Source organism: Juglans regia, chromosome 8 (assembly GCF_001411555.2).
Source record: "Juglans regia cultivar Chandler chromosome 8, Walnut 2.0, whole genome shotgun sequence".
Taxonomy (NCBI): Eukaryota; Viridiplantae; Streptophyta; class Magnoliopsida; order Fagales; family Juglandaceae; genus Juglans; species Juglans regia.
This window is the reverse complement of record NC_049908.1, coordinates 20,699,243-20,717,644: the sequence shown is the minus strand read 5'-3', so window position 1 is coordinate 20,717,644 and position 18,402 is coordinate 20,699,243. Positions and strand designations below refer to the sequence as shown.

At 34.4% G+C, this 18,402-nt stretch overlaps 2 protein-coding genes across 6 annotated transcripts; both read right to left on the bottom strand.

The window, feature by feature from the left end:
- Window positions 1-806: 806 nt before the first annotated feature.
- On the bottom strand, window positions 807-7,466 carry LOC109014641. Of its 5 annotated transcripts, none has more exons than XM_018997142.2 (3): window positions 7,122-7,466; window positions 5,172-5,307; window positions 807-3,392 (listed from the first exon to the last, which is right to left on the bottom strand). In XM_018997142.2, the coding sequence occupies exon 3, from the start codon at window positions 3,281-3,283 to the stop codon at window positions 1,025-1,027; it is 2,259 nt and encodes a 752-aa protein (XP_018852687.1). In that variant the 5' UTR covers window positions 3,284-3,392; window positions 5,172-5,307; window positions 7,122-7,466; the 3' UTR covers window positions 807-1,024. The 5 variants fall into 5 exon arrangements, with proteins under 5 accessions (XP_018852687.1, XP_035549398.1, XP_035549397.1 ...); XM_035693505.1 differs by having other exon boundaries at window positions 807-3,408; window positions 5,190-5,307; XM_035693504.1 differs by having other exon boundaries at window positions 5,190-5,307.
- Window positions 7,467-16,143: 8,677 nt separating this feature from the next.
- On the bottom strand, window positions 16,144-16,713 carry LOC109014643. Its single transcript, XM_018997147.1, has one exon. The coding sequence runs from the start codon at window positions 16,711-16,713 to the stop codon at window positions 16,144-16,146; it is 570 nt and encodes a 189-aa protein (XP_018852692.1).
- Window positions 16,714-18,402: the final 1,689 nt, after the last annotated feature.

Below are 18,402 nucleotides of genomic sequence, written 5' to 3'. Positions count from 1 at the left end.
GTCATTGATGATCGGGCTCATGATCCATTCTTGAACTGGAGAGGTATTTAAAATTGATGCGTGCATAACTTAGCGCAATGGGCAGCGACAACGCAAGCCTTTGGTAACATCCCTCTAATCCAAATTCCTCCTTCATTACTGCAATTCCATAGCGGGAAAGACCCACCCAATGATGTAACTTATTAATTTCTTGATACTAAAATATTATGTATTCTGTTTTTATAAATATTATGAAACTTGCTTAAAAAAAAAAAAAAAAGAATGAGAAATAATAAAAGGAGAAATAAGTCCATAATTTTAACTTGTAAATAGGTTGTAAGCTAATTACTGCTCATAGAATTAGACCGTCGGTCTCAATGGCAAAAAGGGGAAGTTAAAATCGTGTGGCTATTAACAGTAGCTTGAACCGTAATTTTAACATAAATGTGAGAGAAAAATATGATACTAGAACAGTCCCGGCAACAAGTTTTAATAAATAAAGGAAAAAAAAAAAAAAGACTTGGGGCGTGTTTTAAAAGGACAGCTACAAATCAACTAATGAGTAATGCTATATACAGTCATTAGAATACACAAACGTCATACAGTTACTTTGAAGAAAAGTTGAGTCCAATATTAAAAATTTTATTTTATTTTTATGTGGACCCTATATTCATTTATTTTTTTTTCAAAATGATTATGCGACATTTGTACAATCACGACTGCAACTATCATTTTTCGATTAAGTACAATTCCGGCAATAAGTTTTAAAACTGTAAACTGTACAAATCATTTTATATTTATGCAAGTTACTGCTCATTTTATAAAGAGAGCTACAACCATGAAATCTTATTGAATTATCGAGGTGAATATTCAAATAAAAGGACAGCTGATAATGCCTAATTTCGCGCAACTGTCAAGGAGAGAGTTACATCATTTACTTCCCAATCTAACTAATAAAAACTATGTAAATAATCAGAAAACAAGAATTCTTTTGCACAGGGTGGGACAAATTTATAACACTGAACTAATTGTCAACAGCAATGACTTATATGGGTGCTGCACATGTTGTTCTAAAGTGACCTGTCTGATTGCAACGGCTACAATGCACAACTCGCTTCACACGGCCGCGGTCTTCTGCTCGAACTCGCTTCTTTCTTGGTCGTCCTGGTGGCCGAAGTGATTTGGGTGGGTTAATAAGAACTTCAATACTCTTGCAGGCATTTGGATCCACCTCAGATAACTCTTTCCAAAGAGATTTATCTGGGATGGGATGTATGGTTTGTGAGTATGTTTTGCGATAGGTAGCAACAGTGAAACAGCTCTCAGTGAATCGATGGACGTTCTGCCTGCAAGAGAGGAGTGCTGCCACTGCATGTGCACAAGGCAAACCATACAACTGCCAACCCCGACAAAGGCAGCACCGATTCCGAATGTCAACAATGTTTGTTCCTTCATGAGATATGACTTCAAATTCAGCTTCATTAGCACGTAGAACCTGATATGTGCGAGCACGTTCAAGAGCCTCCGCAACATGCCTCTCTGCAGAAGGAACAAGTATTGATGTCCATTGCATACTGGTTTCTCGGCGTTCATTGAACCAAGTCATTAGCTGCCTTCTGATGCACTCCATCATCTGAACTATTGGAAGCCCAGAGGCCTCCAAAATCCAAGTATTTAATGACTCAACTATGTTGGCTGTTAAATGCCCAAAGCGTGTTCCCTCAAAGTAGGCTGTAGCCCATAATCGAGGGGGGATTCTTCGGATCCAATATGCGGCGTCTTGGGAAATCTCTTCTATCTCTAAAACTTTTGCTTCAAATTCAATTACTGTGAGAGCATGAGCAGCCTCCCATAAAAGGTTGACAAGCATTGTGTTATTAAACTCCTTGCGAAAGCTTTCACTCAAGTGACGCATACAAAATCCATGAAATGCTGTTGGAAAATTTGCTTCTACTCCATCAACAATCCCCTTCTGCCTGTCTGACAAAATGGTAAGCCTTGGCATATTTTCAGTATTAATTTCAAGCAGGTTGTGAAGTTCTGATAGAAACCACATCCAATTTTCATCACTCTCCTCATCAACAACACCAAATGCAAGAGGAAACAGAGAGCCATCACCATCAAAACCAGTAGCTAGAAGCAAAGTACCAAGATACTTGCTTTTCAAATATGTCCTATCAAGCCCAAGAAGTGGTCGACAGGCATTGAGAAAACCGTAAATGGATGCCTGAAATGATATGAAGAGACGCTGAAAGCAGTTATCAGTTGGGTTTCCATAAACAGATGCAATACTCCCTGGGTTAGTCCGTTTCACCTGTTCACAGTATGGTGGAAGCAAGCGATACCCGTCTTCAAAGGATCCACGCATAGCAGCCATGATTCGCTCCTTGCCTCGCCAAGCTTGCTTGTAAGATAAGGTGATACCATGAACCCGATGAATTTCTTCGAGTATCTCCTTTGGCTTGTAATTAGGGTTCTCCTTAAGCCGTTGCTCCACGGAGGTTGCAACCCACTGAACTGAGGCTTGCTGATGGCCAAGATGAGAAATGCCTCCACATGTATGAGCCTCATGGATTGTCCTGATCGTGAAAGTTGGAACCCCTGGAAGCTTTGCCGCGTGAATGCGCCAGGGGCATCCTTCACTAGCACATTTTGCAGTAAAACGGGTTTTGTCAGATTTTATGGTCTGAATTTCAAAGTGAAGTGCAATAGCTGTATCTCTCAATGCTCTTCGACAGCTCTTAACATCGGGGAACTCTTGCCCCACCGACAGCTCATAATTAGGACTAGCAACAATTGAACGAGCCTGGATTACGGGACTGGAACTGACTACAAGTTGGGATTGGTGAATAGTCAGATCTTGTACAGGCTCAATCCCCATTTCCTGGCTTGCATCAATAGCTAGTTCAAGATTCTCATCAAGGTCTTGGTTTTCTGAAACATCAAGTTCATTGTTCTCCAATAAAGCTAATTCATGATTATGTCCAGCGAGAGCCAACTCGTGATCATCATGATCAGGTTTCCGATCCATCCCTAAGTCATTCTCGTGACCATAACTGTGACCACCATCCTCTTCTTGGTCATGGTCATGCCCTAAGCCCAATTCGTGGTCATGCCCATGTGCTAAAACCAGTTCATGGTCATGGGTCTGTCCCAAACCCAAGTGTTGTTCAGGGGCTTGTCCCAATTCCAAATCATGGTTCTGCCCATGCCCCAGATTATGATTGTGGCCTAGCACCAACTGCTGATTCTGCCCAAGGCCTAAGTTATGGCTTTGCCCAAGAATCAAATCATGGTTAGCCATTGACTTAATCAATCACAGTACACCAAAAATAAAAGCACAACTCCTGGCTCCTGAACAAGCTACCAACTTATAGTTGGGAACAAACACCTTATGATTCACTGAAGAATGCCTGCAAGAAAAACGAACTATTATAACAATTACCACAAGATCTCTTTCATATCCAGTACCAATACTGAGAAAAAAATACTTCATATTAAAGAGGCATACCAAACTTTGCAATCCACCCTGAATAACTCTTAAACCTCTTCTACTCATCAAATTTGCAAACACCAAAACAGATCATTCATTTGCAAAATATGTTTTGTTCAATTAGGCTAAATCAAAACATCGAAATCCACCCTTCATAATACTTGCAACTCTTTACTTTTCAAATTTCAAACACCTAAAATTGATAATCCACTCATAAAGAAAGTGCTTTTTTCAACTACACTAAATTAGGCCTGCTCACCAAGAACTCAATTGAAATCAAAACAAGTCTAACAAAAAATCAATAAAAAGAAAAGAACTCCCCGTATTACCATTGCAAACAAGAAGCACAAAAACTGCAAATGGAAGAGACAGAATAAAACCAAGGGAAAAACCCTCCTGTATTCCATTAACAGCAAGAAGCACCAATAAACATAGCATACAAGCAGCATGCGTAACTGTAACAACCCGGCCCAAATATTATTAGGGATAGAATGTGAATAATTTTATGTTTTATTATCATTATAAACATGCTATTATTGTTATTATACTATTATATTTTTATCAAATTTTATATCAGTAATAAGTTGTTCATTTTAATTTAGATTGTTGTTATTATTATTATTATTATTAAAAATGAATTTAAATGGTTTAGACCTCCATCACTCTTTCACTTCTCTCGGATGATTATTCGGTGAGTGAACCGTTACATGGGCTGTAACTGAAGGAATTGGAACGTGTTGAACACTTTTGAAACTCTACCTCTCCTTCAGAATTGGGATGTAAGCCATGGCAGATTATGTCTTGGACTTGGTTTTTACTGGACTTATGTTTTGATTTAAGTTTACGTTGAAAAGATACAAATTTAGACTTGTATCTTATCTCTGGCTTAAATTTTATGTCGAGCTTGGTTTTATATATTTCAGAAAATTATTATAATATGTTAAGTTGGGCGTAGTAAATGAATAAATATGTTAGTCCAGAAACTCAATTTTACAGAAAATATTTAAGGGTTTTTAAATTAAATTAGTAAGCATTAAACTATAATAATAGTTTACAATAATCTTAATATTAAGTATCATTAAGTCTATTTTATGAACTAAATATTTCCACCATTATTTTATAGATTCAGATAAAAATATATTTCTTACTAGATTATATTTGAAAGACTAGATATGATATTATTGTTTAAATAATTATATGATATTAGTAGTTATTAATTTTAGTATATAACTGAATATTTTCTTAGATTAAATTCTCTAGTATGTATTTTAGTAAGTCGAATATTCGACATGTTTTTCTATAAGTGTTAGTGACGATTAGTACTTCGTTTAGGTGTCAAGCTACGAAATGAAATTCAAGAAGCAGCACAACAAGGTAAGTATCTTGATCATAAATTAGGATTAGCACGTTAGTTAATCTAGATAGATTATTACTATAGTCAGTTATTTGTGAGCCAATTTTTATGTACCACGCATGTCACGATATATATATATATATATATATATATATATATTTATATATATGCAAGCATGCCACTCATCGTAGTACACCAACATGTTCAGTTTTCGCATGTGTTCAGATTTCTCATTTTACAGTTATCTATGTTATTTATATATGTCAAGCATCTCATGTTGCTTAAAACATCTAAACTTTTTCAAGTTCAAGTGCAAATAAGATCAGATCAGTTTAATCAAATTACCATTTAGATGCAAGGTACCAATGTAGATTCAGAGTGAATGTACAAGTCACGGACTCCAGCATGGTCCATCGTAGTATGCCCAAATACTATTGAGAGGCTCCCTTTGCGGCTATGGGATGTGAGGCCGTTGCATAACCTTGTACACATGGTTAAGTGTGTTGGTCAGTCAGATCAGTCAGATAAATCGGATCATTCAGTTAATTCAGATAATTCAAGACAATTCATGCATAGCATGAGCATCAGTATGAAATGTTATGAATTTTAGTTCTTAGCATAAAAACTTTTATGAAAATCCTTACGTTTACCATGTTTACATTGTGATTAGAGGTGTAATTGGTTCAGTCCGGTCCAGTTCGGTCTTGGGGGGGAGGGGGAGTTACAGACCGAAAATTTCAATCCATCATTTTTGCCGGACCAGACCGTTACCTATTGGTCTGATCGGTCCATTCAGTCTGATTCGGTCCATGAACATTTTTTTCATTGTATATATAAAGTTAATGAAATTAAGTGATCTCTTTAACATTTTATATATGATTAATGAATATTAAATAATTTCATTGTATGTATGGTTAATGATGATCCCTTAAATGAAAATTACATAATTAGTTTATACTACTATATAAAATAATATATTATATATATAAATTTTTTAAAAATATATATACATTCGGTAGGTCTTGGTTCAGTCCGATCCAAAAAAATACACCCCGAGACCAACCAATAAGACTATCGGTGGTCCAGTCGGTTTTTCGGTCTGGTCCGGTTCTCTTACAGCCCTAATTGTGATGAGTTTCTTACTGAGTATTCAATTCATTTTAATTTTATTTCATATTTTTAACCACTCAAGTGAGGATGATGATGAGTACGAGCAGGCGGGTTAGGCTTAGATGGAGCAATCGATTTAATTCCAGATTTAATTTATTTATTTAGTTTGATTTATTAAATTATGAAATCTCTTGCCTGACTTTATTTATGTATATACGTGACATTCCTAACATAGAGAAAGGGAGTGTTGCAGAAACAAAGGCACATGCAGACTGCTTAAAGTACGCTTTAACCATGAAACGACAAAACAAACTGAACACCAACATCAGCCAATCACTTTTTTACAAAGAAATAATTGCAGGTCTCCAAATACATAAGTGCTTTAAGATCAAAGTCTCTCTTTTCACTTGCACATTTATTCTAAAACTCTAGCCATACAAACCTGGACATGAGAAGAAACTATACAGCAGAAAAGAGAGGGAGAGAGAGAAGAAACTCAAGATACATCAAACCAATTGCCTTAACCAAAATAGCTATTATCTTCGGGTCAGAACATGTTAGAAAACAAAAACTAAATCAATTAAAATTTAGGTTTCGTTTGGTTACATAGATAAGATGAGATGAGATAAAAATTGAATAAAATATTATTAGAATATAATTTTTTAATATAATTTTTATTTTAGAGTTTGAAAAATTTGAATTGTTTATTATATTTTATCTGAAAATTTAAAAAATTCGAAATGATTATATGAGATAAGTTTCACCTTAGTCTGCATTTGAATGTTGAACTGAGTTGAGTTGAGATGAAATATTGTTAGAATATTACTTTTTAATATTATTATTATTTTGATATTTAAAAAATTGAATTGTTTATTATATTTTGTGTTAGAATTTGAAAAAATTATAATGATGAGTTTAGATGATTTTAAGTTCCAAACGTAGCCTTAGTAACCAAACCAGAACTTAGAATCTTGAGCAGTTTAAAAAATACTAAGCCCTCCAGCTCCCGTGGTAAACCAACTAGCCTCGAAAGGAACACACTTTAACAAAAACCAAATCACACTCACCGCGGAAAACAACGACTAAACACAAATCAACAGCCCAAACACATAAGTATGACGAAAAAAAAATACAAATCATTGTACAAAATCTCAAAACAATGAAATTCAAAGGAAAAAGAAATACCTTGACTCGTGGAAACCTCAACGCCAAATCCAAAATTACATCTTCAGAAGCACCGAAAACATTAAAACCTGAACTGAATCTCCCTCAAAACCTCGAAAACAGAAGCCAGGACACTCGAATCCATAGATCCAAACGAGAATTGGGAACTAGGAGTAGGAAGAAAGTGAGAAAAACGGGGAGGACAAATTTTGACAGGGAAACGATGAAATTTGAAAACCAGGGGTAAGGGGGAAATTTGGCGGGTAACGGGAGAAAATCGGAAATTGGGTGAGAGGAAGGGCAAGATGGAGAGGTGAGAGAGAAGGGTTTGGATTTGGAAGGGCAGAAGAGGAAGAGAGTATGCGGGCTGAGAAGGGAAAATTACAGATTTGGAGGCGAGGATAGAGAGGGGGTATTTTAGGGAGAATAATTTACAATAACTAAGGTAAAATAAACTAAATTTTGTGCTTTTATTTTTTACCTGTTCTGTTTAATTATATAAAATCAAATTATTTTATTTTATTTTATATAATTATTATAATTTTTTTAAATTTTTATATAATATATAATAAATAATTTAACTTTTAAAATTTTAAAATAAAAATAAAATTATAATTTTATATTATAATAATATTTTATTCAATTTTTATAATTATATAAAATCAAATTATTTTATTTTATTTTACATAATTATTATAATTTTTTTAAATTTTTATATAAAATATAATAAATAATTTAACTTTTAAAATTTTAAAATAAAAATAAAAATATAATTTTATATTATAATAATATTTTATTTAATTTTTAATAAAATATCTCATTTTATTTCATCTGAATTATGTAACTAAACGAATCCTTATTATTCTTATACTATATAATATATTTGATTCATTTTTTATTCTTGTTAAACTAAAATAATTTTTCTATTTATTATTTTTATACTCCACATTTAATAAAAAAAAATATGTATAATATATAGTATAGAAAAATGAGTAGAATTTTTTCTTTTTTTTTTTCGACTTTCTAGCCGTTAGTATCACATCCTTTGAGGGTGTATGTATCTTGTGGGATTGAGCTCGGTCGTTTAGGAAACCAATTACATCTAGTTTGTCAGTTCGTCAAATTTAAAATTAAATCCTCTTTATACTTTTTAATGGAAAAAGCTATGCTTACCGTTAGAGGCTACTGCTGGATTGTTTTTATTTTTTTATTTTTTTTTAATTTCATAATTAAATAAGTATTTTTTAATAATATTATAAATTTTTTTTATTTTTTAAAAAAATATTAAAAATATCATATAAAAAAACACAAAATGTATTAACGGGTGCTCCAGCTGTGGGCTTAGACCCACTCCTTTTTAATTGAGTGCTTTATTACTCTCTCCATCCAATTTCTCAAAAAACCGTTAGAAATGCCACATCAACGTATATCCTCATTGAATAGGTGTCCTTAGCTGCTCACGTGTGTGCCACTTTCTAAAACAAGAAACAAGTTTTTAAGAAATTTATAATTTATTTTATCTTATTTTATTATTAAATTTTTTTAAAATTTTTATATAAAATAAAATAAATAATTTAATTTTTTTAAATTTTAAAATAAAAATAATATTAAAAAAATATATTCTAATAATATTTTATTCAACTTTTTAATTTTAATTTTAACTCATATCATCTCATTTCATCTGTCAAAACTAAACAAGATATAAAAAATTACTTAAAAGTCACAAAAACAAAACCAAATATATAAATATATATAATATTTTAGGCCTCGTTTGTTTTGGAAAAATATCTCATCTCATTATTATAACTTTCTCAATTTCTAATACAAAATAAAATAAATAATTCAACTTTTTCAAATCTCAAAACAAAAATAATATTAAAAAATATATTCTAATAATATTTTATTTAACTTTTTAACTTTAATCTCATCTCATCTCATCTCTAAAAACAAACGAGACATTAATCTTACTAAAACAAACTCGAATGGGTGGTAGAATATTTTGATGGACGGAGACATCAAGGATATTATGGCTCGTGATGGCCATCAGGGTGGCCCAACGAGGACTAGGTGGGGGAGGGATTACGTTGTATATATCATTACTCATTTTTAATTTGAGATAAAATAATAATAAATCTATGTTTTGTGTAGAGGATTTTAATATAAAGATGTGGATAACTAAATTAAAGCTTGAAAGGGTTGCATTTATGATATCCTCACCCAATGGGTCTCTTAACAATAGCAATCATACCCAAGCAATTGTTGAGAGTAATACCCTAATCATTCAACTTAAGTGGTATTTTGCAATGATGTTTTATCTAAGAAATTCTTTATTTTGTCTGCGATTTTTCAATAATCTGTTGTACCCTTTGATACTTATTTCACAATGCTTAACTAATCTCACTCGTGCTTCTTATTCTTAATTCACAGCTGAACCATCAAAATCTTCTAAAAATATTGAAAGTAATTGAGTGGATTATCAATAACTCAATAAATAGTAAATATATACTAATGTGCAAATATGAACTAGTTACAAAATGTAGAACAAAGTAGAATACCAAAATAACATAGTGATAATTCAGGAAGCATTTATTTACAATAGTACGATATGTGTGTGTGTGTGAGACATAAGTCATTTGGCATAAGCATAACAGAAGAACATCATAATAGAAAAAAATTTATATTTAATCCTCGTGGTATGGTTGTGCAAACTCCAATGACCAACTGATATGGCTATAATCTATCTGAGTCGAGTCGAGCTTTTGGGTTGTCAAGTCAAGCTGGACTCAAATAACTCGAGTTCGAGTTTGAGTTCGAGCTCGAGCTGAGCTCGCTAAGTCAAGTTCTAGCTGATCAAACATGAGCTTAAATTGAGTCGAGTTATTTATCAATCTTTATTTATACTCTTTAATGGGCCTGAGTTGAGTCGAGCCGAGCCGAACCGAGTTATTACTCGAATTTTGTTTGTACTCTTATATATATTTTTTGAATGAATTGAATAATTGAAAATACCAAATTACAAAACAAAATATTAAATCTAATGAAATTTTTACAATTAATATATAAACCTTATATTGAACTATAAAATTATATCATCTTTATGAATACATTTCATATATGGTTATACATTGTAGTATATAATGAAACTACCACGTCCAATATACTAACTATTATACATTATAAAATATATACTATAATTAATCACTTAAGTACTTAATTAACTAACATATAATTATGAACTATATTCAATATATAGGTATAAATTACTAGGGCATAAGTAATTGGGTTACATACTACATATTTAATTAGAAATGTAACTATGCTTATGTTATTAAATTTAATATGTATAGAAGTATATATATGTGTGTATATGAGTACTAATACATTGAAATAAGAGAAATGCTTGGGGTCCCCATTTTCGGTCCAATGCATTTCTACGGATACCTTCTTTCTCTCTTTTTTCTATTTTTTTTTTGACTTAGTGATTAAGTAAATTTTTTTTAAAGGTTTAATGATATAAGAAATTGTATGAGAAAAGAAAAATCATTTAGCCTTATCCGAACATTTTTTCCAGCTATACCCTCGATAGGTGTAAAACGACTCATAGAAATAAATTATATATATTCAATGATTTATGGATGAGCTCTAATCGAGTTGAGCTAACAACCTGAGTCAAGCATGAACAAGCGAGCTTTAACGAGCCTTAACCAAGTCGAGTTTAATTGAGTATGTATCATTTACTAATCGAGCGGGTTTCTGTTTTCGTGATCTAGCTATTTTTTCATGAGTCGAGCTTGGTTCGAGTTTAGCCAAGCGAGTATCAGGCGAGCAATCGTACGGACTGGTTCATATACAACCCTACCAACCGAGCAAAAATAAAATGTGAAATCTCTCCCTTTTAAGCTCGCCGTGCCGAGTATGCACACAAAAAAAACGATGTAGAAAATCACCTTGTTTCCAAAATGGGTGCACCAAAAATAGAGATGCTAGTACCAACACAATAATAGAGGCCACATTTTTACAGGTACGGTAAGTTAAGGATGGAAGTAGAAACATAATGTCATACCAAAGAGTTTTCAAATGCAACATCATATCATAATAAGTTTGAATAGACAAAATGTTAGCACTGTACGCAGAAGTCACACTCCATCTGAAAGGTCACATCCAGAGTGGCTTTGCAATGAAAGGTAAAGGCGCGACAAATCGTTTCATATGGATTCAGAAGTATGGCCCAATGCCACGTGGAGATCCCTCATTCAATGAAAGACTGAGGAGTTGGTATACCATAGGATGTGCAAACTATACCTTGGTAATCTGTCTCTATCATCCAGCAGTATGACAAGACAAGGGTGAGAGACTCCTATCTAAGCAAATATGGACTCAAAGATACGGTCTTTAAAGGACCTAAACGTAGGACATGATCTCACTTTTAAGATCTTATTTACTAAAAAGCTCATGATCAACTGTTGTAGAGAGAAAGAAGCAAAGGGGTGATGAGAGAACTTTCGACATAAAAAGCTAAGTTAGCTGTTAAGACTGTGCTGGGTAATGTGGGAGTGAATGTTGTGTGTAAGAGGCATTGCATTACTTTTGTAACTTCCCCCCATTCTACAAGCATAAATGCATATTTCTAATACTATGTTTTTAGCTATATTTACTCACTGATTTCGATGCTTTCAATGTTTTAACTATTTTCTATACCTGACGCTGAAACCCTATGTGAAAATACTGGATATCGATATGTGTGTGTGAGAGAGAAAGAGAGAGGGGGGGGGGGAGAGAGAGAGAGAGAGAGAGAGAGAGAGAGAGAGTAGCATGAGTTTCTATTCATGGTACGGGATGAAGAATTTTTCAGGACTATTATGTGAAGTGTTAGTACATACATCACATGAGAAGGAAAATACCTCGTGGGGAGTGAGGTGGAACGATGTCGTACTTGACCTCACCTATAGTTAGGATGTGGGATCCCCTGGTGTATCACAGGCTAGTGTCTTGGAGTTGGTTGCGACCGAGTAGAGTAGCATCCTTGAGGCAACAAGTTTCTCTGTTTGCGTGCCTATGAGCAAGTATTTGTGTGATGAGCAATCGTGAAGAAAGAATGATACTTGGCCAAAATAGATGAAATACTTGTTTTTTAGCTTGCACATTGGTTGGGTGTGAGTGATTTCCCCTGCTTGGCATTTTATGCATTGAGACTGTATATGATGAGAATCCATACGATGTGATATGATGAATTTTACATGCTTGAGAAGATGGTGATTCCTCACCTTGATGATACGTATACATATATATATATACACACTTGAACTTTGCAAAAAAATGCAGAGTTCCATATTTTACTTATTAATATGTTCACATCTGATCTTGATAAAAAAGAAAAGCATAATAAATTCCATATTTTCTTAACTATATGAGTCGCTGACTAAGGGCAGGTTTGGGGGGTGAGATGAGAATTTTGTGTTTTGTTTTAGTGTTTAAAATATTATGTTTTAGTATTATTATTGTGTTGGGATTTGAGAAAGTTAAATTGGGATTTGAAAAAGTTGAATTGTTTATTATATTTTGTATAGGAATTTGAAAAATGTGTAATGATGAGATGAGATGAAATGAGAATTTTGTGTCTTATCCCACTCCCCAAACCTGCCCTAAATCATTCTACTTATTCATTGTGTTACTATATTATGGATTTTGTTGACAATAAAATCTTTCGAAAAGCATTTGTTTGATGCTATTGCCCCATGTTGATTAGATGCATAATTCGAAATTGATTTTACTCATGGGGCAATCAAATTAAAGGAATTGGCCTACACCATAGGGCCTTTGAAATCAATAACTTTTAGTAGGGCTATGCATAATGGGTCGTAAGCCCGATCCGTCCTCCAGAACCGACTTCTCCAACCAGTGAAAGACGGGTTCATCGGGTCAAATGCATAATACCGGGTTTTAGTAAAAACAACCCGTCGAAACCGACTTTGAGAAAACACTTCTGAACTGAACAAAAACACTCTCCTCTCCACTACGGAAACCCTAGTCACTGTTGCCATTCTCCGTCGCCAGTCGCAGCGGTCATGGCAGAGGTGCGTTCTCTCTCTCTCAGTAAGATTTAAGTTTTCGAGCTTTGTTTGGTGCTCTGTGTGTTCTCTATTTGGTCGTCGTTCTTTGGGTTGTAGAGTCTGTTGAAATGTTGAACTGGTTTGTGAATTTTCTGTTGAGTAGAGAAATGTAAATTGCACTGAAATGGAGGACCCCTTTTATTTAACACCCGTCCTCGTTACCGTGCGTCGAGAACACCATATCATATGCATTGATAAAGCTTCTTTATTTGGCAGTAGTCAATAAATTAATTTTATTGCCACTAAAAGACATGAAAAAGTATGCATTGAAAGAGGGAGAAAGTGCAAATTGACAACATGCTTCGATCTGGGAAATGACACCCAGATGAAATTTAAATGCAAGTAGTAAATGCATTGACGTGCACGGGAAATCATCTTACCGTAAGATGACACACACATGCACATTTCCTCTGTTTTTATTCACAGCTAGCTCTTAGCTAGAAATCATCTATGATGTGCTACTACAAGCAAATGATTGAGTACTACTACCATCTGAATCCCCTTGAAAAGCGATTAATACTATAGATACATATACCTTCTTCCTTGTTAAACTTGCATACAAATAATTAATGACTAGTACAAGCAATATATGTTACCACTTGGGCAGCCCACAACTTCAACAAAATTCTAAAGCCAACGTATATATTGCCATCTATTCAACATCTTTTATTCAAGAAGTGGGGCTATTTTCTTTTGTTTAACATGACATATGTTTGCCAAAAGCTTTAGTACATTGGAAATCACCCTGGCTCCATGAATTGCACATACGCCAGTTTTCATAAGAAAGCCTCCGCACAGAGCTGCCTCTACTGTTTTTGGGCGGACTTTGCCGTCTATTTGGCTATCAAATTTCAAAAGAAGAATAGTTAATTATTCATCCAAGAAGACATTTTGATTTTCTTGAAAACATGGCATATATATAAATATATATATGTGTGTGTGTGTGTGTCTTTTTGTGGGGCTGACACAAGTGACTTCTTCAAGGAAAACACTAAATCTTGAGGAAATTTTTTAAAAATGTCTTCCCCAAACATGACCCCAAAAATTCAATTTAATTTTAAGTGCTCACTAAATTACTAATTTGCTAGCAAGCTAGGGCCTGCCTTTACATTAATCATCTTGGGGGAATGCAACATGAATGTATATAGATCAAGCCCCATTTACCCCACAATAGACTGCATGTACCTGCCTTTACATTATGGGTTTAGTTTTCCTTTCAGATATGTTAAAGGATCAATATGTTAAATATGTTAAAGGATCAATATGTTAAATTCAAACTTATTTCTTATTTACATATTTATTAAATTTTTTCAAAATGTTTATTTTTATATCATTTAATAATTATCATGTGTTTTTTTAGAGTTTGATCCAAAATCAAGTTTTACTTACGTTGCTAAGGAGTAACTCAAGGCTTATGGTCTGCATGATGGTATGCTTTTCATTTTCACTCATTTGTTAGAGAAACTAAACCACTTTGTGTTGACTTGAATTATCTAATGTGCTATTATTGATTTGGTGTTAGACTTTTTCATAATGGCAGATATAGAGGAAGAGATGAGAAGCTGCTGTAATTTGATCGTTGGATGCTCCTTAGTCTTTTGTAATAGTTGATATTTATATTTTCTAATTTAGATACTTTTTGTAATAGATGACTTTTGTACTTTTTTTTTATTAGTTTTTGTACAAATTTAACCTATATGTTAGCCATTAAATCAAATAGTTTTACGAAAGGAGGTGATTAGTGATATCATGGGCAGTATGGATAAAGTCCATCCAAGGGCCTCCTTATTCTTGATGAAAGTTTATTTTTTAGTAAGTATTGTTGAAGTAACGTTGGCATAAACTTAGTCTACAAAAATATGACGTTTCAACCGTTAGTGATACACAATAACCACAGTAGGATGTAGCAGACAGGAGCAGGAAAACAAAACCATCGATCCGATCCGCACAGTAATGGGTCGGGTCGGGTCGGACTGGCTTGGTGCGCAAACAATAGCGGGGCGGGTCGGGTTGGGTCGGACCAGGCCCAAACCCGATTAACTGTCATCGGGTTGCAGCCCTACCTCTTAGGACTAAGAACAGAGTGGTGCTACTCCCACCAAAAAGTACCGTACTGAATGGGTACAGAACAATGTAATTTTTTTTTCATTTTTTTTAAACATTTTTTAAATTACTATAAATATTTTTTAAAAAAATAAAATTTACAAACTTATTTAAAAAAATTTTAACCATTAAATAAAAAAAATAAATAACTAAATAAAATACAATTCAGTAAAAAAAATTCCTTATACAAATTCGGTGGGAGTAGTATTTATCAGAAGAACATATCTACATGTGAATCTTTACATCTTGTCATAAATTTTTTGGCGATTCAGAATAATAGTTTCTCGAGTTTTTCTTGTTCAGTTAGATGCATGTTAGTCAAAGGCATTTTGATTTGCTTCGCCATAAGAGCTTTTTAATAAAATCATGGGGTTTCATCTAATATTGACGCATCATGGGATGATGAGAGGATAATGCGAAAATGGAAGATGAATAGCTTTTTTCTTGAAGTGATCTGCAGTACACCATTAATCATTTTATGAATTTAAATGAAACTAAATACAACCTGCATGGACTTATATATCCATCAAATAAATTAATAAGTTGAATAATCTTGTGCTCAGAATAATTCATCAATAATTAAAAACCCTATCCATCTTGCTTGAAACCAACTAATTCACATAGACAACAGAGATTTGCATCCAACAGATCTCAACTCAAGATGATGATTTCAACTTCCATACAATTTTTCTGATCATAAACATTAACCACATACATCATTAATTTGTTGGACTCATTGTCAAACAACGTATGCACTTGAGTAACAACTTCACCATCCAAACTAACAGACGATATATGAGAACCACAACAGCAATCACAAGCAGTACCAACTAAATTCCTGATAATGTAAAGAGAATCCAGGTGATCATGGGTTTTTCTTTAACAGTATCCGAGGTCACCAAATCCATAGCCAAAAAATAGGTAGATAGCAAGAACGTGACTGCAATAAGCATGGTGACCAGAAGTACGACGCTCAGAGTTGCAACAAGAGAGGTGGTGTTGAAAGACAAAAATAATTCGTATTCATTTGGGTTGATATCAGAGAAAATTGCCTTGCCCGTACAATTCTGAAATTTTGTATGACCTTCACAATCTTGTTGCCAAACACCACCTGGAGGGTTGATCCCAATTTGGAATGTAACGGTTGCAATTACAGTGGCTGCCAACATCAATGTGCCACGTGTCTCGAGGACCCAGTTGGATCGACCCCGACGCATAAAATGCTTAACCCATCCGCACAAACAAAAGTATGCCCACCATTTCTTAAACTTTGATTGAGCAGTTGGTGCTGGCTCATGTCTTTCATTATTCGTGTACCGTGCTGCACGTTCATGACACCGTGTTGCTAGTAGTTGACCAGGAGAATTTAGATCCTTGGATCTTCGAACACCATCTGCCATTAGCATGTCTTGGATTTTGAGAGATTTAAAATCTCTATGGCCTAACTCTAAGACATCCAAAGCGGTGTTACCAATCCTGTTTATGGCATTGGCATGTGTTAAATTGAAGATAAAGATGCAAGGAATGAAAATATTCTTTGTGTTTTTCATTAATGTTTACTGTACATTGTGGTGGTATTTATACACTATGAAACGAATATTCGAGTATAACAGAATTCTCAAGATTGAATGAAATGGTGACACGTGTAGGAAAATTCTTCTAGACTATTCTGCATTGCTGTCATGTACTGGAGTGGCCTTTGGTAGAGCAGGAGCAGCTACATCTTTTGGTGGAGCAGAGGCTATGTGTAATGGTGGAGACACTGCAGGTTTGTTATTTCTAATATGCCCCGACGAGCTAAGCAGAGTTGGAAGAACTATGAGGCTCGAACGTAATGTGCAGAATCTGGAGGTTGACAGAGGCTTTGTAAAAATGTCAGCTAGTTGGTCCTTGCTTGAGAGAAAAGAGACTTGAAGGGCTTTAGCATGAATCCGATCTCGTACAAAATGATAATCAATATCAACATGTTTGGTACGAGAGTGCATCACAGGATTAACGGACAGATATGTTGCACCCAAATTATCACAATAGAGAATATGAGGTTTGGACAAAAAAATTCCTAACTCAGATAAAAGACCCTGCAGCCACAATAATTCACAGGTAGCATGTGCCAAGGCTTTATATTTAGCTTCGGTACTTGATCTTGCAATTGTAGACTGTTTCTTGGAGCTCCAGCAAACTAGATTTTTGCCATAAAAGACACAATATCCTCCAGTGGATTTTCGATCATTCGGGCAGCCAGCCCAATCGACATCAGAAAAAGCAGCCAAAACATGAGTGGGAGATGATGTAATAGCCAAACCATAATCCATAGTATGCTTGAGATAGCGTAAAATACGCTTAACAACTTGCCAATGAGACAAGCAGGGTGCATGCATAAACTGGCACACCCGATTCACAAAGAAAGCCAAATCGGATCTTGTAAACAGTAAGTATTGCAAACTTTCAACTATGTTTCTATAGAGAGACGGATCGTCCATAAAGGTAGAATCAAAGGCTGACAGTTTTGTGGAGGGAGACATAGGACTACTCACAGACTTACAATTGCTCATGTTAGTTTTCTTGAGCAAGTCAAGAATATATTTCCTCTGTGATAAAACAAGTCCCATGGGATTTCGATGACATTCAAGACCCAAAAAATAGTGAAGATCTCCCAAGTTCTTGAGAGGAAAATCAGATTGTAAAATCTCCACCAGTTGAGCCAACACACTCAGATCAGAGCCAGTTAGAATCACATCATCCACATAGACTAAGAAATAAATTGTCACGGATTGATGCCTATAGATGAACAAGGAGGCATCTGATTTCGAGACACTAAAACCCAGTTCCAAGAGCCGTGAACTAAGAAGCACATACCAAGCGCGAGGGGCTTGTTTTAGGTCGTATAGTGCTCCGTTAAGTTTGCAAACATAGTTCGAGAATTTTGGGTGAAGAAATCCCGGTGGCTATGACATGAATACTTGTTCATCTAAGGTGCCGTGCAAAAAAGCATTTTGCACATCCAGTTGTTGAATCCGCCAACCAGAGGACACAGCAATTGAGAGCACTAACCTGATGGAAGTTGGCTTAATGACAGGGCTAAAGGTCTC

Coding starts and splice junctions, on each gene's coding strand:
- LOC109014641 (XM_018997142.2), bottom strand. CDS start 3,283: ATGGCTAACCATGATTTGATTCTTGGGCAAAGCCATAACTTAGGCCTT.
- LOC109014643 (XM_018997147.1), bottom strand. CDS start 16,713: ATGGCAGATGGTGTTCGAAGATCCAAGGATCTAAATTCTCCTGGTCAA.